The 24,040-nt window shown below is 52.2% G+C and overlaps 1 protein-coding gene across 1 annotated transcript in view; it reads right to left on the reverse strand.

Moving 5' to 3' along the window:
* Positions 1-1,595: 1,595 nt before the first annotated feature.
* LOC142823079 (early activation antigen CD69-like) overlaps positions 1,596-24,040 on the reverse strand; it is a 50,030-nt gene continuing 27,585 nt past the window's right edge. Inside the window, exon 5 of the mRNA XM_089770486.1 lies at positions 1,596-2,282. Within this exon, the coding sequence (XP_089626612.1) occupies positions 2,132-2,282 (151 nt within the window). The 3' untranslated portion in view covers positions 1,596-2,131. The remainder of the gene's footprint in view (positions 2,283-24,040) is intronic.

A 24,040-nucleotide genomic window follows, 5' to 3' on the forward strand; every position in this document is an offset into this window, starting at 1 on the left:
CTGACTGTGGCTTTCAGCTGAAAGGCTGCCCCGCGCTCCAGCTATCGTCAGCTTCTCCTCTGCACCTGCCCACGTGGAGCTTGGTGCACCCTGGCTGAGCGCCATGGCCAGCTGGCCGCTTCTCTTCCCTCCAGCCTGGCTGCCCTGTGCTCAGCCCAGGGAGGCTGCCTCTAACTCCAGCTGTGCTGAAGCAAGCTTCCCAGGCTGAGCGCAGGATCACAGATGCCCATCTGATGGACTGTATACGACTAGCAATCTCAGACTACAACCCAGACACTGTTCAGTCACAGGTGTCACACTGAGACTTTATTGGAAGAAAAAATATATAATTATCAATACTTGATTTTAGATTTACAAAATAGCAGAGAACAAAATGTATCATTGTAAATTCTTCATTTGACATTTAAATAGCATGAATTAAAAACAGAGCATTTATTTCATAACTATAAACGTGATTTTAATTTTATATATTGCATAATTTAAAAATAAACTGTTTAATAGAGTGTATAAGAGCTGGGGATAGCAAGTGATGGACAGGAGAATAGAGAGGGCGGAGTTTCAAGGAAGGGGCGGGGCAGTAGATCTTCGCTTGGTCTGAGACTTAAAAAGTGATCTTGGGTGTAAAAAGGTTGGAGACCACTGATCTAGAGGCTGGTGACTTAGAGGGAAGGACCCTGGATGAACTGGAAAAAATTCAGAACCAGGGGCCAAAGATGACAAAAACCATGCAATGGGTCCGTATGAGGAGCAACTAAAAGCATCAGGCTGCCCAGCTTAGAGACGACACAGCTACCAAGGGATCTGAGGGATGTCTATCAAAGGACGAAAGGTGCAGAAACACGTGGGGAGAGAAGTGGGATTGACCTGTTCCCACAATACAAACCAACAGCACAGAGGGAGTGGGGGTGTCGGCTGATGAAACTTGTTATGCTTATAAGAAGCACACGGGATCTTTTCCAGGGGAGAAGGCAATACCCTGTGTTTATTGAGAGTACAGTAGAGAAGCTGTTAGCATATATAAAGACAGACACAAGGACTATGTCTATGTAGTGCCCATCTTCAAAAAAGGGAAAAAAAGGACGATCCAGGAAACTGTAGGCCAGTCAGTCTTACCTTGGTTCCAGGAAAAATCATGGAAGGGATCCTTAAGGAATCCATTTTGAGGCACTTGGAAGAGGGGAAAGTGATCAGGAATAGTCAGCATGGATTCTCAAAAGGCAAGTTGTGCCTGACCAATCTGATTAGCTTCTATGATGAGGTAACTGGCTCGGTGGACATGGGAATGTCAGTGGATGTGATATACCTTGACTTTAGCAAGGCTTTTGATACGGTCTCCCACAATATTCTTGCCAGCAAGTTAAGGGAATGTGGATTGGATAAATGGACGGTAAGATGGATAGAAAGATGGCTAGAAGGCCAGACCCAGCGGGTAGTGATCAATGGCTCGATGTCAGGATGGCGGTCAGTTTCTAGCGGAGTGCCCCAAGGTTCGGTTCTAGGACCGGTTTTGTCCAATATCTTTATTAATGACCTGGATGAGGGGATGGATTGCACCCTCAGCAAGTTTGCAGATGACACTAAGCTGGGGAGAGAGGTAGATACGCTTAAGGGCAGAGATAGCGTCCAGAATGACTTAGACAAATTGGAGGATTGGGCCACAAGAAATCTGATGAGGTTCACCAAGGACAAGTGCAGAGTCCTGCACTTGGGACGGAAGAATCCCAAGTATAGTTACAAGCTGGGGACCAATCAGTTAAGTAGTAATTCTGCAGAAGAGGACCTGGGGGTTACAGTGGATGAGAAGCTGGATGAGTCAACCATGTGCCCTTGTAGCCAAGAAGTCTAATGGAATATTAGGTTGCATTAAGAGGAGCGTTGCCAGCAGATCAGAGATGTCATTATTCCCTTTTATTCAGCGTTGGTGAGGCCACATCTGGAGTATTGTGTCCAGTTCTGGGCCCCCCACTACAAAAAGGATGTGGACTCATTGAAAAGCTCATGATACCATCTACATGTTTTGTTAGTCTATAAAGTGCTACCAGACCAGCCCCTGACACTCTGGAAAGGCTCAGGTGTAATGCTGAAGAAAGACCAGTCCAGCCTTCCCAGGACCAATTGTCCAACACTCCTGTTACGAGCCTCGTCCTGCTGGAGTCTCCTTTGCTGCTGTAAGTGCTTTTGGTTTGCTGCAGATCCAGCGTCTCTCACTGGTGCATCGCAGGCTGCTGACCCCAATGTCCTTGTTCAGATACGCGCAGCCCCCATCTCCTCCGATCACAAACCTGCAGGGCAGAAACCAGGGAGCGGGTGTGAGGCAGGAGCTGGGTGTTTCCCGTCGGTCACAGACAGGGGGCGACACTCCAACAGGGCAGGAAGCTGCTGCTTTCACACCCCTCAGTTCCTTTTCCCGCACCCTGCCCCCAACCCCGGCCCCCAGCCAAAAGAGACAGTTCCACAGGGGGCAGTGCAGCCGCAGGGCCAAGAGAGATTCTAAGAGGAACTGACCTCCATGGAGCACGTATACCAAGGGGATGGTTTAACTCCAGGTCCTGCTCCCCACCCCACCCAGCTGTAGGGTTGCCAGGTGTCTGGTATTCGGGCCCTCTGTCCAGTAAAAAAACCCAGAAAATACCAGACGTGCAATGTTCGGTATTTCCTGGTTTTCCGGCTGGGCGTCGGACGGAAGGCTGGGGGCAGGGGGGAGTGGTTGGGAGGGGGGCGTGATCAGCGCTGGGGGGCCTCTGGTTGGAGTGACGCCTTGGAGAGGAGGGGAAGCCCCGTCTCTGCTCCTGAGCGCTGTTCCAGCGTGTGATGGAGCCACAGCCAAACTCACAGGACCATGCGCGGGACAGGTAGTGCCCTGGGATCTGCACATGGCCGGGCGCTCCCCCGCTACCCTCCCAGCCAGCTGGTTCTCCCCCACTTCTCCTCCCAGTCTTCCCCGGCCAGCCCCACTGCCTCCGCCAGCCCTGTTTCCGGAGGCCAGTTTTCCCCTCCTTCTCTCCCAATCTCCCCCAGCCAGCCCTGCTGCACCCAACCCCTCCCCCACGCCAGCTCTGCTTCCCGCTGGCCAGTTCTCCCCTCCTCCTCCTCCTCCTCCCCCTCCTGATCTTCCCTGGCCAGCCCCGCTGCCCCTGACCCCCTCTCCCCCTGACCAGCTCTGCTTCCCGCCAGCCGCCCTTCCCCAGACCCCCCTCCCCTTCCTCCCAGCCAGCCCCGCTCCCCTCCTGGCTGGTCCCTCCTCCCCCACCCCGTCTGGTATTTTTTTTTTAAGACTACCTGGTAACCCCACCGAGCTGCCCCAGCACCCAAACTGCCCCAGGCACGGGCTCCAGGGGAGCAGCAGTGACACCGCACAGGAGAGCTGGGGTCAAGGCTCCCCAGGCACTTGACATCAGCTCTCAGGCCAGGTGCCCGGCCGACCAGGCTGCGCTGGGGAAGCTGGAGCTAAACGGCAGCAGCACAGATCCCATGGAGGTGGTGACATCAAGCCGCTCAGACCCAGCTTCCCGCCATCCTGGACCCAGCACGACCCACCTGGGCACAGGGCGGGATCCCGGACCACAGGCAAATCCTCCCCCACTGACCCATCTGACTACTCAGTGGCAGGTGCTGGGCTGGGAGGAGGCCCAGCGCCACTCTGGGCAGGCTGGGATCTCCCCACCCCCAGACCTCCAGTCTCTGGCTCTGGGTGGACCACTTGCCACCACTTGCTCCCCCGCCGGGGCCCGGAGGGAGCTCCGCTCAGCTGGGGGCTGCACAGCGTGCCACGGAGGAAAGTGAAGGAGGGCGGGGCAGGGCACCACGCAGGGAGGGGAAGGGAGTGGGGCTGGCCAGAAGGGGGGTGGGAAGCAGAGCTGGGAGAGGATCAGGGGCTGTAGGGGCCGGCCGCAGGAGAAGAGAGGAGGGGTGGTGCAGTGATGTACACGGACAGGGGGCGGGGCCGTGTACGTCATGGCCCCCCCTTCCTCCTCCCGCCATGGAGCTGCAGGAGAGGGAAGGGGGGGGCAGTGACGTAGACAGCCCTGCCCCATGGCCGTGTATGTCACTACCCCACCCCTCCTCTCCTCACCCGCGGTGGTATGGCTGAGCACCCACCACTCAGCCAAGCCGCCATGAAGGAAGGGGAAGGGGGCTAATTGTATCAGACTAGCCCAGTGACCTGTCTTCCAACACTCACCAGCAATAGGTATTTTGGAGAGAATGAACTAACCAGGGAAGTTCCTAAGTGATCCATCCAATATTGTTCTGTCCCAGCTTCTAGCAGGCAGGATGTTAGGGACATCTAGAGCATGAGGCTGTATCCCTAACCAGTTTTGCTAATAGCCCTTGATGGGCTTCACCTCATTGAACTTCTCACTTTTTTTTTTTAAATCTAGTTATATTTCAGGCCTTCATAATATCCCCTGGCAAGGAGTTCCACAGGTTGACTGCCATGAGAGGAAATACTTCCTTTTGTTTGTTTTAAACTTGCTGCCTGTTAATCCCATGGGTTAGCCCTGGTTCCTGTGTTCTGGCAAGGGGTGAATAATATTTTCATATTCACTGTCTCCACACCACTCGTAGTTATATTGATCCTCCTGCCCAAGGTGAACAGTCCTATTCTAATCTCTTCTCACATGGAAGCTGGTCCATCCACTAATTTTTTTACTCTTCACTGTACCTTTTCCGATTCTACATTTTTTTTGAGATATCAGAACTAATTTCAGTATTCAGCATGTGGGCACACCACTGATTTATAAAATGACACTACTATATTTTGTCTCATTCTGAGCCTCTCTCAGGGATTTCTAATAGTCTATTTGCTTTCTTGACTCCTGCTGCCACTGAGTGGATATTTTGAGAACTGTCCGCAATGACTCCAAGATCTCTCTCTTGAATAACAATTAATTAGTGTTCTTTTTACATGTTGCCACCTCACTGTGCACCCCATTCCCTAATGGTTTATTAAGATGTGGAGCAGTGCAGAGCCTTGGCAGACACCCTCCCTCAATTTAGCTCTCTCCATTGTGAAAACTGACCCTCCATTTCTGTTCTTTTTCCCCTACGGTGCAACTGATGGTAATTCTTTTTTTTTTTTTTTTTTTTTTTTTGCAAGGGGCCACTCCATGAGTTTTGGAAAGTCATCAGGGTCCACACATTTGTATTATATTTATATGGGAGGCAGCGGGGGTGAAGGAGGGAGCTCTGGGTTGATGCACAGTGTTAGGATGCAGAAGAAGGTGACAGGTGTGGGCTCCAGGAGGGAGTTTGGTGCAGAAGGGGGTCGAGGATGCAGGCTGTGGCCGGAGGGTGGGGGGGGAAGGGGGCGGGAAGCCTTACCACAGGTATAACCAATGTGTGGACAAGGACGAACCAGTGGATACAGTGTACTTAGACTTTCAGACATTTCTATCCAGCCTGCTGAAGTGCCACGGTGCAGCAGGGTGCTCAGGAAGGCTGTTTGCCTGCAGTGGCCCCACTGTTCTTAAAAGCAACCAGCTGCTGCTGGCATGTCTCTGAGCTGCCTTGGCGCATGCAAAAGACAGGCCAGCAGCAGCCAGCCGCTTCCAGGAACAGTGTGGGGCCACGGCAGACAGCCTGCTCAAGTGCCCCTTGCACCATGGGACTGGGAGCAGGCTGAACAGATATGTGAAGTGGGTCAAATCTGAATGCGGCCACATTTTTCCCGCATCTGGTTTAACCAGGGTATGTCTACACTACAGCGCTAATTCAAACTAACGCGTCTAGAACTAAAAACTAGTTTGAATTAGCGTTTTGCTAATTCGAACTAGCATGTCCACATTAAGTGGACCCTGAACAGGGCTTAAGGATGGCTGGAAGCAGTGCCGGCAGGGCATCAGAGGAAGACTTAGAGCGTGGAGATGCTGTCTCAGGCTAGCCGAGGGCTGCGCTTAAAGGGACCCGACCCCCACCCCGGACAGACAGTTCTCAGAGGTGCCCTGCTTGCAAACCAGTCCTGGCTTGGAGTGCCCGGAGTACCCACACTGGGCACATCACAGCACTCGGCCATCAGACTGGCTGCACTTGCCGCAGGCTGCCATCTGGGGAGAGGGGGCAATTGGGGGGCTGCAGGAGAGCTTCCACCACCAGAAGCCCACAAAGCCAGCCCAGTCCTCCCCATCGGGGGCTCGTACCCCATTCCTCCCTCACCTCTTTCCACTTACCCTTCCCTAGCCCCTTTTCTTGATGTACAAAATAAAGGACAATTGTGTTAAAAATGGAATCTGTCTTTATTGAACAAAACTGGGGGAGTCTGGGAAAAGGAGGTGGGAGAGGGGAAGAGAGAGGCTGGGAGAGGGGAGGGCAACTACAATGATCAGGGGTTGGGAACAGGTCCCATATGAAGAGAGGCTAAAGAGACTGGGACTTTTCAGCTTAGAAAAGAGGAGACGGAGGGGGGACTGGATAGAGGTCTCTAAAAGCAGGAGTTGGGTGGAGAGGGTGCATACAGAAAAGTTCTTCATTAGTTCCCATAAAGAAGGACTAGAGGACACCAAAGGAAAGGAATGTGTAGCAGGCTTCAAACTAACAACAGAAAGTTCTTCTTCACAAAGCAAAGAGTCGACCTGTGGAACTCCTTGCTGCAGGAGGCTGTGAAGGCTACAACTAGAACAGAGTTGAAAGGGACGTGAGATCAAGTGATGGAGGTTGGGTCCATGGAGTGCTACTAGCCAGGGGGTAGGAGTGGTGTCCCTGCCCAAGGTTTGTGGAAGGCTGGAGAGGGATGGCACGAGACAAATGGCTTGGTCACTGTCTTTGGTCCATCCCCTCTAGGGTCCCTAGGGTTGGCCACTGTCGGCAGACAGGCTACTGGGCTAGATGGACCTTTGGTCTGACCCAGGACGGCCATTGTAAGCTCAGGGCTCAGGGTCGGGGGTCTCAGTGGACCTCCTTTATTTTCATGCACATCTGCTCCTGGGTGGCCAGGCCGGCAGCTCTCCTGCCCTAGACGGCCACTTTCCTGTGCCTAGTGTGGAGATCATGGACAAGGTCCACGATGTCCGCACTAGCCCAGGCGGGTGCCCGCCTCTTGCGGTCCCGGGCAAGCTCCCGGGAGCCGCCAGCCTGGTCCCGGGAAGAGGGGGAGGGCCAGGGGGCATCGGGTGGGTGGCTCGAGCCGTGCCAGGTGCAGGGTCTGCTGTCTGGGTGCTGGCAGGCTTGCACCTGGCACGGGCACCGTAGCCAGCCCGTGCCCCTTTAAGGGGTCCGGGGCTGGGAGGGGGGCAATAGAGTTTCCCTGGTGTTGGCCAGAGTGGCCACCAGGGAAAGCTGGGAAGGGCTAGCCTCCCACTAGTTCGAATTAAGGGGCTACACACCCCTTAATTCGAACTAGTAAGTTCAAACTAGGCTTAATCCTCGTAAAATGAGGTTTTCCTAGTTCGAACTAAGCGCTCCGCTAGTTCGAATTAAGTTCGAACTAGCGGAGCGCTAGTGTAGCGCCTATGAAAGTTAGTTCGAACTAACGTCCGTTAGTTCGAACTAACTCTGTAGTGTAGACATCCCCCCCATTATTGATCCATGACAGGACCTTCCCTCTGATCCCACAACAGCGTTTTTTTGCTTAAGAACCTTTGGTGAGGGATCTTGCCCAAGGCTTTCAGAAAGTCTAAGTGGATCCACCAGACCCACTCTTCTCCACACGCTTGTTTATACCCCGTTACTGACACCAGAGGGGCCCTGGGCCCAGCCCGGCCGGGCATTCAGCGGCTCGAAAGTCCATTGGCTCTGGGCTGCTCCTCGCCCACAGGGCAGAGCCCAGCCCCTTTGGGGGCTGGATTCCCAGCGTCCTCCTGGCTCCTTCACACCCCCCCAGCACCTGCCAGGGTCAGAGGAGTCTCAGCAGCCTGGGGCGCCGGGATCATTTCTGCCCGTCCTCAGTCAGGACCCCTCACCCCACCTGTTCCTGTCTCATTTCAGTGTTGTTATCTGGGCGCTGTCCAGATGTGCAGGGCCTCATATGCCTGGACAGCTGGGTCGAGAAATGGGGGAAATGCTTCTATTTCTCCACAACTGAAGGGAACTGGCCCTACAGCCGGAGCAACCGCTCTGCCCTGGGGGCTTCCCTGGCTGGGATCGACACCCCGCAGGAAATGGTGAGAGACTCGTCGCACTGGCCTTGGTGTGGACACAGCTGTACTGGCGAAGCTGTACTTTTGCTAGTCTATTTTACGCCAGACTCCCAAAGCAATTCTAACCTATACAGGCGTGTAAGTGCAGGATTTCTAGTATAACTATGACTGCAGTTGGGCTTCTGTCAGAAAAGCTCTGTTGATAAAATATCACAACCCCAACTCCCATAGCTCTGCTGTCCAGAAATGTTTTCTGTTGTAGAGTGAATATTAGGCACTTTTGAAATTCCTGCCTATACTGTGCAGAGTAATCAGACCAATCTAGTTACTTTATATCTCTGCCAGAAAGGACATAAGGACACTGATCTGGCTGAAGAATGTGTTATGTTCTGTTTGCTTCCTTTGACTGAAAGATTTTGAATAACTCACCTGAAACCTTGAACTGTATTTGACTGAACAGTAAAGGGAAGGCGCAGGAGACAAACTGCCAAACATCCTTCCACTCCCGCACAGATGTATAATTGTTAGATATTCTATTGACCATTTATGGGTGACGGGACAACTCTTCACTCTGTTGCAAGGCTCAAACTCCAGGCAAATCTCTGGCCCACAGAAGTCAATGGCAAAGCTTTGATTGAGTTCTGTGGGACCCAGATTTCATCACCACCGATATCGTTTCTTAAGCTCTGACTGACATGGTGATGCTCCCAGCTCTGATTGCCATGCACAACCTAGATGCTCTCAGTTTGCATCATTGCAGAGGTGACTTTTGAGGAGAAACCAAAAGCCGGACAAGATGGTGTCTTTATGGGCCTTGCCTGCAGTGTTTCCCACTCTGTGGGGCAGCGTGTGTAAAAACCCAACATACCTTGTTGAAGACACCTAGAACGGGGGGACTGAAGTTGACACAATCCATGAACTGAACCCGGCACCTGGCCTTATGGTGCTATGCAGGGTTGGTAGGTGGGGTGACCTGGAGGGGTGAAGACAAGAGGTTCATGTCTGCTGCTTTGGGAAAGGGAAGCCAATAGAGGGCTATAAAGCGGCCAATAATGCAGTTTGAGCAGTGAGATGGTGGCAGTGGTATTCTGCTTTGATTTCATTGCAGGGAAGTGGGAGCATTGAGGCCAGGGAGGAGGAGAGTACGCTTGCATAGGAAGAGGTGGTGAGATTTAGACCTGAGATTTAAGGAGAACCACAAATCAGGAATAGTTCCCCGCACAGTAGTTGGGATGAATTGTGATTATGATTCATTTACAAATTATGGGGGAAGTAGTGGATTTACAAGCTCTTGTTTTCAGACAACCTGACAGTTTCTGAGTGTTCTTTAACACTGGTACTTGTTCTCCTTGGCATAACACCCGCTGATCAAAGACTCAAAAACCGAGGAGTACAGGATCTGTCGAAAAAGCTCCCCGCTGTCGACAGAACCGCGGCTAAACTGCGGTTTCATTTTTGAATTGGTGCTTGATTGGCACAGCGCCGGAACGTGAGTATGCAAATGAAGCCCAGGATATTTAAATATCCCGGGCTCATTTGCACTTGTGAAGTGCTTTATTTGCATCCCTCTGCCGACGGACGCAATCTAGCCATAGCCAGAACGACAGTCTGTTCCTGCTACAACGAACAAGTGTCTAAATCATCAGGACCCCAGGAAGGCTGGCCAGGAAATGGAGCCACAGAGAGGGGAAAGGGCTTGTCCACGTTCCCACGGCAGATCTCACAGGTCCCATACTGCTGCCCCAGGGATTGAAAAGCGAGCGCTGTCTCTCATTGCACGTCCAGCCAGGCTCACTCATACACCAATGTGCAAATTTGGTGGCTGTCTTAGTTGGAGACATTTTAACATCAGTTTGTGGTGTTTGGTGCGGTGCTGATGGGGCCACATTCCCTCCTTTGTGTCAGACCGGTCCCACGGGGGCTGGCCTTATACACAATGGAGTCATCAGAGCTCTGTCCCTGCTTAGTAAGTAATGTGGGTGCCTCTGGGCTTGTGTTTTTCAGATCCCTTTTTCCCTAAGGTGAATCCCTGGAAGGTGTCTCTAGGAGTGATCTTGGTGGCTTTGCTGAGCTCCTTTGCCCTGATTGTTTATCTCTTCAAACTCAAAGGTAAATGTTGGAGCAGGACATACAGGGGCATTCACAAGGGATTTTCTGCAAAGAAGGGGGAAATTAAACCTTTTTGCCTTTGTGGGATGCATCAAAATCACCGTTATTCTAAACATTCTAGGGCCGGTGTAAACACTCTGCGTGTGACATGCTGGAGGGGGTGCAGGCGCTGGCGCTCTGGCTCACAGCCACTCTGCCTGTGCAAATGTAACCCATTCATGTAACTTTGGCTTTTAGTTTAGAGGGTAGAGGCTCCTCTAGTCAGCTCCCGAGGTCCCAGGTTCAAATCCACCTGGTGGTGGTTACACAAGCAAGGAGTGGTACAGAGGGTTTCGCATTAGCCCTGTGCAGCATAGGCCAATTTCACAGAATCAAAGATTACTAGAACTGAAGGAACCTCAAGAGGCCATTGAGTCCAGTTCCCTGCCCTCACGGCAGGACCAAGAATGGTCTAGATCATCCCTGACAGGTGTCTGTCCAACCTGCTCTTAAATATCTCCAGGGATGGAGATTCCACAACCCCCTTAGCAACTTATTCCAGTGTTTCACCACCTTGGCAGGTAGGAAGTTTTTCCTAATGTCCAACCTAAACCTCCCGTGCTGCAGTTTCAGCCTATTGCTTCTTGTCCTATCCTCGGAGGCCAAGGAGAACAATTTTTCCCCTTCTCCTTGTGACGCCCTTTTAGATACCTAAAAACCACTATCATGTCCCCTCTCAGTCTTCTCCTTTCCAAACTAAACAAGCCCAATTCTTTCAGTCTTCTTTCACAGGCCATGTTCTCTTGACTTTTCATCATTCCTGAAATGTGGTGCCCAGAACTGGACACAATACTCCAATTGAGGTCTGATCAGCCCAGAGCAGCGCAAAAGAATGACTTCTTGTGTCTTGCTCACCACAGTCCTGTTAATGCAGCCCAAATCTTTTTTTTGCAACAGTGTCTCATTGTTGACTCCTATTTAGCTTGTGGTCCCCTAGGTCTCTTTCTGCCAGACTCCTCCCTAGGCAGTTGCTTCCCATTCTGTATGTGTGAAACGGACTGTTCCTTCCTAAGTGGTGTATTTTGCATTTGTCCCTATTAAACTTCATCCTAGTTACCTCAGAACATTTCTCCAGCTCCATTTCATGTGTATAATCCTTGGCAAGTAGGATTTCCAAAGCTGCCTAAATGATGTAGGGGACATCGGGACTTCCTTGCCCTAGTCACTTAGGCAGTGCTGGGAACCCCACCCTGCATTTAGATCCTGGAAAGAGAAACCCCCCAATAATCATTGATTTGTTTGTCCTTGTTTTCTAGAGAAACAAGCTTCACTCAGTAAGTGTCATTCTCCTTCTTCCTACGTGTAAAATCTTTGTACTAACATGTGTCCTTAAGAAGGTGCTTTATTTCTGTAGGGTTTTGTCTTTGTTTTTTGTCATTTATAATATACATTTAAAAATGAATGGTGGTCTCAGAGTAAGCATGAGAATTCTCATGCCAAAATGTCACTTGAGAGAGTATTCTGAGCTACTAACACGTACTGATCTTTGAATAGATGTTGAGCATTAACCTTAGTTCTGAAAATCTAACAAAATAAAATGAAGTAACATGATGCGAATCATCTTTTGGTCAAGATAGATGAACACTTATGGAAGGGGGTGTGTTCTATGACTAGTAATCAAAGAAAAGCAAGTGCTCAAAGTTTAATGTAAGAAACCCTTCTCCCCTATTCTTGTACATTTTTTAGAATAACCCCTGTAGCCACAAGATTCAATGGCGGGTGTCATTGATTTCAATAAGAGCAGGCACATGCTTGAAATAGGTTTTCTAGGTTTTCTTGGCTCATTTGTAAGTGTAACTTGTTTGCAGGTAAAAGTTTGGCTGTAGCTTACCAGGACTAATTCCACAGGCAGCGGAGCTGTTTGAAATATAAAAGAACCCAGCCGCAAGGTTGTGTTTGTGCAGTGTTTGTACAAACATCACTTAGGCATCTTTGGAAACAGTGTTTGTGCAGCTCTCTTTTTTTTCGGATTTATTTGACATTGCTAGTAGAATTTGTAACTTGCAACTTTCTCACGGCGTCAATGAGCACAATGTTGAATTCTGCATATATAACAAAGTGGGTCGCCTCAGGGTACAGAAATTGTAGGGAGGGCCGGAGAGGGAAGAAAACAGCCAGGCATAGCTCAGGTCTTGCCCCTATCTGACTCCCCCATTCTCCAGCTCCTCACTGCCCCCTGAGGACTTCCCACCCCAATCCTATCCAATCCCCACTGCTCCTTGCCCCAGACCACCCCAGATTCCCATCCCCTGACCAACTCTGCCCCATGACGGCACCACCCAGACCACTGGGGTTGGTGGCACCACAGCTGTGCTGCCCGGCCACAGCTGCAGTCACACTGCCAGGAGCCTGGGGCAGGTGGCATGAAGAGCGAGGACTGTGGGGAGGGGGAAAGAAGGGAGAGAGCTGAGGGCTCCGCTCAGGGCCGGATAGCAGGGCAGGTGGGGCCCACGGGCCGTGGTTTGCTCTCTCTGAGATCGAGTGTGTGCTCAGATCACCTCATTGATGTTTCTCTGCTTGGTCGTAGGGTGGAGAAGATTGGCATTCCATAAAGGAGAAGGTAACCGACGTTAATGGTTTGTCCGTATTCAGATGTCCCCTCCCATGTGACAATGCGGCTCCTTTGCCATCACCGTGGAAGCAGGGTGGGGCCTGAGATTTTTGGAGCGTCAGCACCAGCAGCTGCAGTTTAAAAGCTGCTGTAAGGTCACGACTCTTCTGCCAGGTGGTACCAGGGCTCCCTTTTAACAACACCTCACAGAGCCTCCTCAGGCTGTATTCCCAGGCTGGCTGAACTCAGTGGTGGAGAGGCCGTTTACAGCTGCCTGCCTATCCCCTTCCTCCGGGTATGTCTATACTACCACCCTAGTTCGAACTAGGGTGATAATGTAGGCAACCGGAGTTGAAAATGAAGCCCGGGATTTGAATTTCCCGGGCTTCATTAGCATATTGCCGGCCGGCGCCATTTTTAAATGTCCGCTAGTGCTATTCCGGACTAGCTGTACGCAACGTGGAACAAGGCGTACAGCTAGTTCGGAATAGAAAGCCTAGTCCGAAATAGCTAGTCCGTGCCGCGTGTAGCCACGCGGCACGGAGTCCGCACTAGCGGACATTTAAAAATGGCGCCAGCCGGCAATATGCTAATGAAGCCCGGGAAATTCAAATCCCGGGCTTCATTTGCAACTCCGGTTGCCTACATTACCACCCTAATTCGAACTAGGGTGGTAGTGTAGACATACCCTCCCTCTGCTCCACTCCCCTTGCCCCAGAGATGTAGCCCCCCCCACTGATCTCCTTTTCCATCCCATCCAATATGGTTCCAGGCACTGGTCTCTCCCTCTCTCCCCTCCCTTGTCCCTCCCTCCTGGCTGTCTCTCTCCAGCATGCTTGGCTTGGCCTGGCCTCCTTGGCAGCTCTTGGCCTTGGGCTCCCCTTGTTCTTTGGTGCAGGGCGTCCAAGAGGGGAGTTTCCCTTCCTGTCACGTTGCTGAATTGGAGGGAAGCAGCCAGATCGCTGCTGCACCCCTAGGTGGGGGTGTTGGCCCCAGAAATTGGAATGGGGGGAGCCATGTGGGGTATTGAATGGGAGCTTATTGTTTGTTAATCTTATGTACACTATTTATGTGAGTATATAATGTCTGTGTGTGTGGGTAGGAATCTGTAATCTGTGTGGAAGCTGAATACTTCTGTGAATGTGCTTAAGCATGGCTATGGACAGGCTGAGTAGCAAAGCCCTGTGGAACAATGACTCTCAATAGGCTATGGACACACCCAAAGAATGGGATTTGTCACCTGAGGGCAGCCAGCAGGAAATATAGAGATTGGCCTCTGACCAGGTGACTTGCTGCATACAAGAAGAGGCCAGGAAGGGAATAAAAGAGGCCATGTGGTCGATGCCATTTTGTTCTCAGCTCAGCACTTCATCCCAGAGGCAGCACTGCAGGGATTGAAGAGCCCGGAAGACCTGTGAACCCATCCTGATCGTAGGATGTGCAATAAGGACTTTTAACCAGCAGCTGCAAAATCTCTGCTAGAGCCTGCATCGAGAACTGGGAGATTCGGTGCATGTAACGTACTGTACTTTAATAACCTTACTCTCAGGCTTTTCTTTCTTGTAATAATAAACCTTTAGATATAGATTCTAAAGGATTGGCCCAGCGTGATTTGTGGGTAAGATCCAGAGGGTAAATTGACCAGGGATCTGTGGCTGGTTTCTTGGAACCGGACAGAACTTGTTCGGGGTAGGTGGGATTGGGTGCTAGGACCCCCCACCTGTGTATAGGCCCGGGGCCATCTGGGGCACGGATATTGCTGGGGTGTTGGAGGGGTTTTGCTCGGGAGGCTTCAGGCAGGCAGCTGAAGCGCTCTGTGGGACTGGTTTGTGGCCTGTTTGGAGAGGTCACCAGTCAAGGGGGCTGTAAGAAGCCCCGGATTTGAGCAATTCGCCCTGAGCGGATGCCCTAAGCTGTGCCCAGACACGGCCCGGTCCGTCACACTTCCCCCCCCAGTGACTGAGGGGCTGTGCTCAGCATGGACTCTGGGGCACTCGGGGATGTTGCTCTTTCTCCTGCCCCCGGCAGAGGACCCAAGAGTCCATGGGAGGGTCCCTGCTCTGCCGGGGGAAGGGATGGATCAGACCCCAGAGCACCAGGGCCCAGGGCACAGACAGGGGCAGCCCTGGGCCCATGGCAGGCAGCTGGGGAGCTGCTGAGAGCAGAGCTCTGGTTCTGTTTCCCTTTTCCTCTCTCCCCACGTGAGCTCAGCTTCTCTCTCCCTCTGCCCAGCCCCCACTGGGACCCCCTCAGCTCCCTGGGGCCCCTCTTCCTTCTGTCACCCCTGAGTCAGCCTCCTGCCATGGCTGGGACAGAGACACCCCCGTTCCCTATGCACGGCGCCTGGGCACCCCCAGTGCAGGACTCGCCTTGTTCAGCCTCTTCCCGCCCAGCCCAGCTGGGGCCAGTCCCTGCCCCTCCCTGCTGGCTCTGCGGGGTCTGGGCGCTGGGCTGGAGACGGAGCAGCCTGGTGGGAGGCAGGTCGGAGCTCGGCCCAGAGCCCCAGCGCAGTGGGAAAGGAGCCGAGCCCAGACGTGCCGTGCGGGGGAGACGTGTCACAGGGGGAATCACAAACTCTGCCCCTCACGCTCTGATTCTCTCCCCCCAGCCAACGTGACTCTGGATCCAGACACGGCCCATCCCAACCTCATCCTGTCAGAGGATGGGAAATGGGTGAGCTGTGACTCCGTATCACAGCAACGGCCCAACACCCCGGAGAGATTTGACACCGTGCGCTGTGTGCTGGGCCGTGAGGGCTTCACCTCGGGGAGACATTGCTGGGAGGTGGAGGTGGGGGATGGGCGATACTGGGATGTGGGGGTGGCCAGAGAGTCGGTGAACAGGAAGGGAGGGTTCAGCTTGACCCCTAAAGGCGGGATCTGGGCTGTGGAGCGGCACTGGGAACAGTTCCGGACTCTCACTGCCCCTGTGACCCTCCTGCCCCTGAGCCCCCCCAGCAGGATCTGGGTTTGTCTGGACTGTGACCAGGGGCAGGTGACATTTATCGATGCTACAGCCGAGGCCCCGATCTTCACTTTCCCTCCGGGCTCCCTCCCTGGGGAGAGAATCCGACCCTGGATCTGGGTGTGGGACACAGGCGACTGGCTCCAACTGTATCCCTGAAATCAGCCTCTCTGGCATCTATAACCCTAGAGGATTCCCCCCTGCTCAGCCCCTGGCTCCTCATCTCTATGATCCCAGAAGCTCCTCCCACTTCCTCGCAGATCTGGAGAAGGGAGGTGGGAGAAACCTACTGCAGCCCCAGAGAATAGACAGGCACTGAAAGGCAGAGGTGGGGGCTGGGCAAGATCAGAACTAACAGGCGGGCTGGGGACAGGCGGAGGTGGGGGGTGGGCTGAGACAGAACTAACAGGCGGGCTAGGGACAGGCGGAGGTGGGGGGTGGGCTGAGACAGAACTAACAGGCGGGCTGGGGACAGGCAGAGGTGGGGGCTGGGCAGGATCACAACTAACAGGAGGGCTGAGGACAGGCAGAGGTGGGGGCTGGGCAGGATCATAACTAACAGCCGGGCTGGGGACAGGCGGAGGTGGGGGCTGGGCAGGATCATAACTAACAGCCGGGCTGGGGACAGGCGGAGGTGGGGGCTGGGCAGGATCATAACTAACAGGAGGGCTGGGGACAGGCGGAGGTGGGGGTGGCAGGACACAAAATTAACCAATCAGGGTTGGGGAGAAGCTGGAGGCTCTGCAGCAGCAGGAGGCGATTTGCAGAGATCTGAGTCCATTGGGATGGCCAGAAGGGAAGGGATAAAATCAAGACAAAGAATGGGACCACATCAGATGCCCGTCCACTGCCCCAATCTTGGGGTCCCTGGGCACATTCTTGGGGGGGAGGCTCTCTAGGCCCTGCCTGAGGGGTGTCACCCCCTGCCCAATGAGCTGACCCTTCAGCGTCCCACATGCTGAACCCCCCCCCATCTCCCAGAGCTCCACGCCATGGTAATCTCTCTTGGCACAAGTCCCACCCAGTAGGGCTCTGTGACTTCACCAGACAAAGCACAAAAGAGCTCAGATCAAAAGAGCCTGTAGCACCCGCGGGGTGTGTGTATGTGTGTGTGCGCTCATTGAGGGGAGCCACCAGGGCATTCCAGCACCCACTTCCACCTGCTCATTTCACCCCCATAACCTGGCTCTTCCCTACCTCCCCCCCCCATCCCCCACCTTAGCTCACGGTCTCTCCCTGCACTGACATCTCTTCGGTGGGTACTGAATGCAGGCAGCAGAGCAAGGAAAGGTGTCTGCCACCCTAACTATAAGGGATTAAAGGAACCAAGGCCAGACGTCTGCCTCCCACCTCAGCTCCCTCCATCCCTGGAGGGGACTGAAAGGGACAGATTCCAGCCAACCCTCTCTGCCTGCACACACCAGCAAAGTGGACGCAGCAAGGAGGGGACGGGACCGAGTCCAGGTGGTTCATTTGTGATGAAAGACGTGCCAGAGCTCAAGCAATTTTTTTTTATTTTTATTTTTACTTTACATTTATAACTGATGCAACAAGTCCAGACGTGCTGGGACTAGGAGCTGCGACCACCGGAGAAGAGAGGGGGGACTTGATAGCATCCTTCAATCACTTGAAGGGAGGTTCCAAAGAGGGTGGAGCCAGTGTGTTCTTGGTGGTTGCAGATGAGCAATGGTCTCAAGTTGCAGTGGGGGAGGTCTAAGTTGGATAGTAGGAAAAGGTATTTTCCGAGGAGGGTGGTAAGACACTGGGATGGTTGCTGAGCAGATGAGGACGCTGCTGGCGGGGAGCTGTCTGGGGGTGGTGACATCGGGTTAGCCCCATTGTCTTCTCTCCTCCTTGTCTCTAGTTGAGTGAGTTCATTTGCCCAGCCACCTGCAGCTGGTTGCCAGGATTCCCAGGACAGGGGGGCCAACCCTGGGCAAACCGCCCCCCCCCCCCCACTTGCTGTCTCTGGGCTCTGTTTGGTGGCTAGGGCCAGCTGCTATTTGTCACCCTCTTTGGGACCCTGCTCTCCCTTTAATTCCCAGCTGCCTGGCCCCCGGTCCTTCCTGCACACCGGCTGGGAAGCCGCTGCTGTGCTCTGTGACAGGGACCCTGGAGTGTTGGCAGCTCCTCGGGCTGGACTCAAGTTACTTACGAAATTGCTCCTCCAAGGTCGTGTGCACCCCTGTGGGTTTCACCATGATCCCCCACCGTGCAGCCTGGATCCTGCCAACAGTATGGGGACACGCCCCACTTGGGCAAAGGGGATCGTGGGGGAGGTTGATTGGAGTGTGTGTGTATGTGTGTGTGTGGGAGCGGGGGAGATGTTTAGCAAGGGCTCTGCAGGGACACAGCCCAGAGATCATTAATCTAGAGAGGAATGCTGTTTGCTTTTTGCTCCCTGCTTGCAGAAAGCAGATCTTTCTCTGTGTCATGCTGGCACTGTCCCAGGCCGGTTATAGCTGCCCGTGGGCTGGTGGGGAGGCAGGTGAGTGGCAGCGAGGGGAGAATTCTAACCCAGGGGCCTTTCACAGCCCCTGGCAGTGGGCAGGGCTGGTACAAGGGTTTGGGCAGGGAGAAATGGGCTCTTAGTATGTGCACCTAAACTCTTAATGGGGATAAAGTTAAAAAAACAACAAATGGTCTGGTAGCACTTTATAGACTAACAAAGCATGGAGATTAGTAATAGGTAGCTGTGTTATTCTGATCTTGCTAAAACAAAAGGAAAACTATGTAGCACTTTAAAGACTAACAAGATGGTTTAATAGGTGATGAGCTTTCGTGGGCCAGACCCACTTCCTCAGATCATATTCTGGAAGAGAATTGGCATGACCATATATACCAGAGGGATACAATGAAAAAAGTGAACACATTATAAAACTGCCAAATCAGCTTAAGTACAGAAGCTGGGACTAGGGAGAGGAAGGGAAAGGACAGCTATTTATGAGTTAATGAATGGCTAATCAGGGTGATAAGCGGGGAAGCTCTTTGGCACCTTTATTGTTTGGCTGATAATATTCCAGACTTCCGTTATCTTAATTGACACCATAAGTGTGAATTACATTTGTGGCTGAATTGTAATGCCAACCCTTCTCTGTGTCTACAACAAGACAACCACTTGGAGATCTTTTAAGTGTGACCAGGTAGATTGAAGTGTTCCCAACAGGTTTCTGTATATTCCCTTTAGGAATAGCTGATTTGTGTCCATTGATTCTTTCTAGTAGGGACTGTCCAGTTTGGGAAATTGTCTTAATTGGGGAAACTGCTGCATTTTCTGCATCCCAGCTCCTCTCCTTGTGACATGTTATGCTTGGGGAGAATTAGCTGTCTCTTGGTAAAGTTGGCAAACATCAATTTCACACACACTGTACAAATACTATATTTCTGTTGCAGGTGATCAAAATGTAGATATGAGAAATACTGCTTCCAAACTTTGCAGTCACCGGCCTATTTCTGAATGAGGCTTGTTACAGATGCCCTGGTGAATGAAGAGCTAAACACAGGTCTGATTTGTTGGTTGAAGGATATTTACCGTGAGGTTAGATTTTGTTTTAATGGCTTACAATGCATTACTTGCTTGAATCCGTGCATCAGGGTCTCACTAAATAATTGTCTGAGCTCCAATTTTGTGCAGCTGTGAAAATGTTAAAAGGAATGCTGAAAAATCAATATTCTCTATCAATGATAGATAAACCTAAAACTCTGCTCAGCCTAGTTATGGACAAAATAGGGGGTGGCAATTTAAAAGATATGCCCTCTCCTTACCCCACTGATCTGCTAATAGCCTAGATGAGCTGTAAGAAAATGACTTTGTATAGTTAGCTGTCCTTGTATCTGTCTGTTGCCTGATTGAAATGCAGTTTCAGACCATTTCCACTAAGGGGGAAGGATTGGGGTTAGCTTGTCCTGTTCCCTCAAAAGGCTGTTCTGAACCACTCCCCTCACTCAAAGGTAGAGAAATGCAATTCAAGGATGGAATGTGTTTTCTCACCAGGCATAACTGGCCCATGGAGCTCTCTGCCACAAGAACTCCTTGATGGTCCTTTCTGAATCTTGCCCAGCTCTTTACATTGATGGGCCCGTTCAGAGACTGTCAGTATCACACAAGAACCTGGAGAGCAACGGACTCTACCCTTCTGTGGCAAGATACAAGCTGCCGCTTGTAACTAATGGGGGTGAGGGAGGGGCAGGTTATTGCGTTGCTGTCCAGTACAGCAATGTCCTGCCCCTCTGCTGAAGTTGGTGGCTGTTAGAGATGGGAAGCTCCCTTTGGATCAGCTGAGTGGGCCACCCTACTGCTGTCAGAGGTTATAAGGACTGTGGGGGCAACCCCCCGAGGGCAGACAGCAGGAACTGCCCCCACTGTAAAATTCCAGGCTCTCACATTGAACTATAACAACTTCTTAGTATTTGCATAGGGGCAGGGATCATGCCTGTCTCTTTATTAGAAAGATGGGACATTGTTCCACACATCGGAACAATCAGAGCTGAGGATCAGACCCCAGAGGGGCGCTGGCTCCTTTCACCAGCTGGGGGGCTGGGCTCAGGGATTTCAGTGGAGCTGCCCCAGGGTACAATAGCCGGGGGCCTGGCCCCACTCTCTGACCATGGAACTGGCCCCCTCTAGCACACGCCTCCCTGTGTGTGTCAGGGGCTTTGGGAGTCTTCAGCCAACAGTGGCTGCAGAGAGACCAGGGCAGCCCCAGCTCTGTCGGCTCCACCTGCCCTGGCTGCGCAGGGCTGGGGCTGGGCAGATAAACCAGTGACACCAGCCAACCCCAGTGACCTGGCAATTCTCTCCACTGGAACCCGCCAGCCCAGCCCTCACCAGGCAGCAGGGAAGAGACACGGAGCCAGGATCCTTCAGCACCTGGAGTTGGTTTGGTCGGCACCTGCTAACCTGGGGATAAAAGCAGAATCAAGAACACTGGTTCATTGGAACACGGCTCAGACACAACTCGCCATCCGATGATACTGGAAGGGGGGTTTCCCTGATCACCCCACGTAGCCAAACTGCACCTGAGCTTTAATCGAGGGAGCTGCTTTGAAATTGCCCTTAGGAAGGGCTCTGCTGGCCCTGCCAGACCGACAGTCACCAGGACTTAGCTAGCACTGGCTGCAGATAGGTGGTTCCAGTGACCACATCACAGATGTTGTGTCCTCATGATGGGGAACAGGTCATGTTGTGACATGATCTTAGTAGAAAGGGGTATTGCTTTGAAATACAATTTCCCTTAGGATGATGTGGGGAAGATAGTGGGCAGAAAGAAGACTTCTTCTCTCCTTCCCAAGATGAGGGGTCCACTGGGCTGAAGAGCAAATAAATAATGTGATTTGTCCAGCAGTAGTTGCCACTTTGTGACTAGAAGAGGGGAGGTTGTCTAGGGTACACAGTTTGAACCCAGCTGTGGGAGAGAGCTGTGTAACTGTTAAACCACAGGGCTGAGTTCAGGTGCCTGGGTTCTGTTCCTACAGCTGCTACTGACTCAGTGACTCTGTGGACGTAGCAGGGGGGTGCTTACTGCTGATGCCTTAATTCCATCCTCTCCGCCATGGCTGTAGCAAGCTCATCCAAAATGCCTTGAGCTCTGTGGAGAGCAGGTTCTGTGCAAGTGCAAAGACCTTTAGGGCAGCAGTTCCCAACCACTGGTTCGCAGACCTCTGCTGGTTTGTGAACCACTGGCATCTGGCCACGGGCCTGGAGACTCAGGGGGCCACGGCTAGGGAACAACACCCAGCTAGGCTGTGTCCAGACTCCATGCCTCCGTCGACGGAGGCATGTAGATTAGCGAGATCGGAAGAGGGAAATGAAGCCGCGATTAAAATAATCGCGGCTTCATTTAAATTTAAATGGCTGCCCCGATCTGCCGATCAGCTGTTTGTCGGCAGATCGGGAGAGTCTGGACGCGATGCCCCGACAAAGAAGCCTTTCTTCATCGACACAGGTAAACCTGGTTTCACGAGGCTTACCTGTGTCGATGAAGAAAGGCTTCTTTGTCGGGGCATCGCGTCCAGACTCCCCCGATCTGCCGACAAACAGCTGATCGGCAGATCGGGGCAGCCATTTAAATTTAAATGAAGCCGCGATTATTTTAATCGCGGCTTCATTTCCCTCTTCCGATCTCGCTAATCTACATGCCTCCGTCGAAGGAGGCATGTAGTCTAGACACACCCATAGTGTTCACTCTGAGGCTCATCCAGCTCAACAGAGCCATGCAGTGGCTGCTCAGCTACTCTGGGGCGGGCAGCTGGGGAACTCACCACATGGCCCTGGCCCTGGCCCTAGCTTCAGCCCTTCCCCAGGGCTGGAGCTGTGGACCGCATGGCGGGCGGCCTGCGACTTCTCCGGCAGCCTTGGCATGACGGGTGGCTCATGGCTGCAATTGCAACTCTGGCCGGAGCCAGAGCCCCATAGTGGGTGCCCCACAGCTGCTCCTGTGACCCCTGTGTGGTGGGCAGTCTGTGGCTGCTCCAGCAACACCCTCCGGGACCAGAACCAGAGCTACATGGCAGGTGCCCACCGCTTCTTGGGCTGTGCCAGCCAGGACCAGAGCCACGTGGTGAGCACGGGGAGGTGGGGAGGCTCTAAGGAGGGGAGTGGGGGAGCTGGTGGAGCTAAAGCTGGCTGTTTGCAGCAGCTCTGGGGGCCAGGACTCTTGGCAGACCAATAACATTTTATTTGCATAATAAATATGCAACTAAAACTGTTGCCCAGGTTCATCAGTTAACAATGGACTCGGATTCACATGCACATCCCTAGCAGAAAGCTGGTTTTCAGCTTACTCTGGTGCAAGGTGCTAAGCTAATTTTCCAACAACTTTCTTTGAAGCGTAATTAGAAAAATGCACTGGTTGAGTGAGTCACCTCTCACCCTGACATTTATTATGATTATCAGGATGACTTATTAAATACTCATGTCATAGCATGACACATCTTGCAAAGCAGTTTGGGTATGTCTACACTGCCACCCCAGTTTGAACTAGGGTGGCTAATGTAGGCATTCAAACTTGCAAATGAAGCCCGGGATTTAAATATCCCGGGCTTCATTTGCATGTTCCTGGGTGCCGCCATTTTTAAATGCCCCGTAGTTTGAACTCCCTGCCTGTGACTACATGCGGCATGGACTAGGTAGTTTGAATTAAAGCTCCTAATTCGAACTACCATTAAACCTCCTTGCAGGAAGAGTAATGGTAGTTCAAATTAGGAGCTTTAATTCGAACTACCTAGTCCATGCCGTATGCAGCCACAGGCAGGAAGTTCGAACTACGGGGCATTTAAAAATGGCGGCGCCCAGGAACATGCAAATAAATCCTGGGATATTTAAATCTGAACTAGGGAGGCAGTGTAGACATACCCTTTGGTGTTTGTCATGGTACTTTGAGTTGAGAGTTTTGACAAGCAAATGAGGTGGAGGAAATGCACCTCTTCACTGCCTGCAATTTAACTTTGCTATTGGGTATTTCTGTGTCATGTTGCTGGATCTTGAGGGAAGCAGCCAGATCACTGATGCACCCATAGGTGGGTGTGTTGGCCCCAAAAATGGTATAGAAGGGGGCCATGTGAGGTATTGAATAGAAGCTTATTATCTAATAGTCCTATGTACGCTGTTCATGTGTTTGTATAATGTCTGTGTGTGCAATTATTAGCATGTACTTGTATGAACACTGAAGATTTCCCTGCATGTGGTTAAGCATTGGGCAGGGCCGGGCCTGTGGACATGCTAATTACTGAGGCCCTGTGGAACAATGGCTCTCAATGGGCCAAGGACACACCTAAAGAATGGGGGCTGTCACCTGAGAGCAACCAGCAGGGAACCCAGAGATTGGCCTCTGACCAGGTGACCTGCTACATACTAGAAGAGGCCAGGAAGGAGGTATAAAGAGGCCATGTGGTCGATGCCATTTTGTTCTCAGCTCAGCACTTCATCCCAGAGGCAGCATTGCAGGGATCGAAGAGCCCGGAAGGCCTGTGAACCCATCCTGATGCTAGGATGTGCAACAAGAACTTTTAAACCAGCAGCTGTACATCTCTGCTAGAGCCTGCATCGAGGACTGGGAGATTCGGTGCATGTAACGTACTATCCTTTAACAACCTTACTCTCAGGCTTTTCTTTCTTGTAATAATAAACCTTTAGATATAGATTCCAAAGGATTGGCCCAGCGTGATTTGTGGTAAGGTCCAGAGGGTAAATTGACCAGGGATCTGTGGCTGGTTTCTTGGAACCGGACAGAATTTGTTCGGGGTAGGTGGGATTGGGTGTTAGGACCCCCCACCCGTGTATGAGGCCCTGGGCCATCTGGGGCAC

The sequence above is a fragment of the Pelodiscus sinensis genome, chromosome 19, assembly GCF_052426305.1.
Source record: "Pelodiscus sinensis isolate ZL-2025 chromosome 19, ASM5242630v1, whole genome shotgun sequence".
Lineage (NCBI taxonomy): Eukaryota > Metazoa > Chordata > Testudines > Trionychidae > Pelodiscus > Pelodiscus sinensis.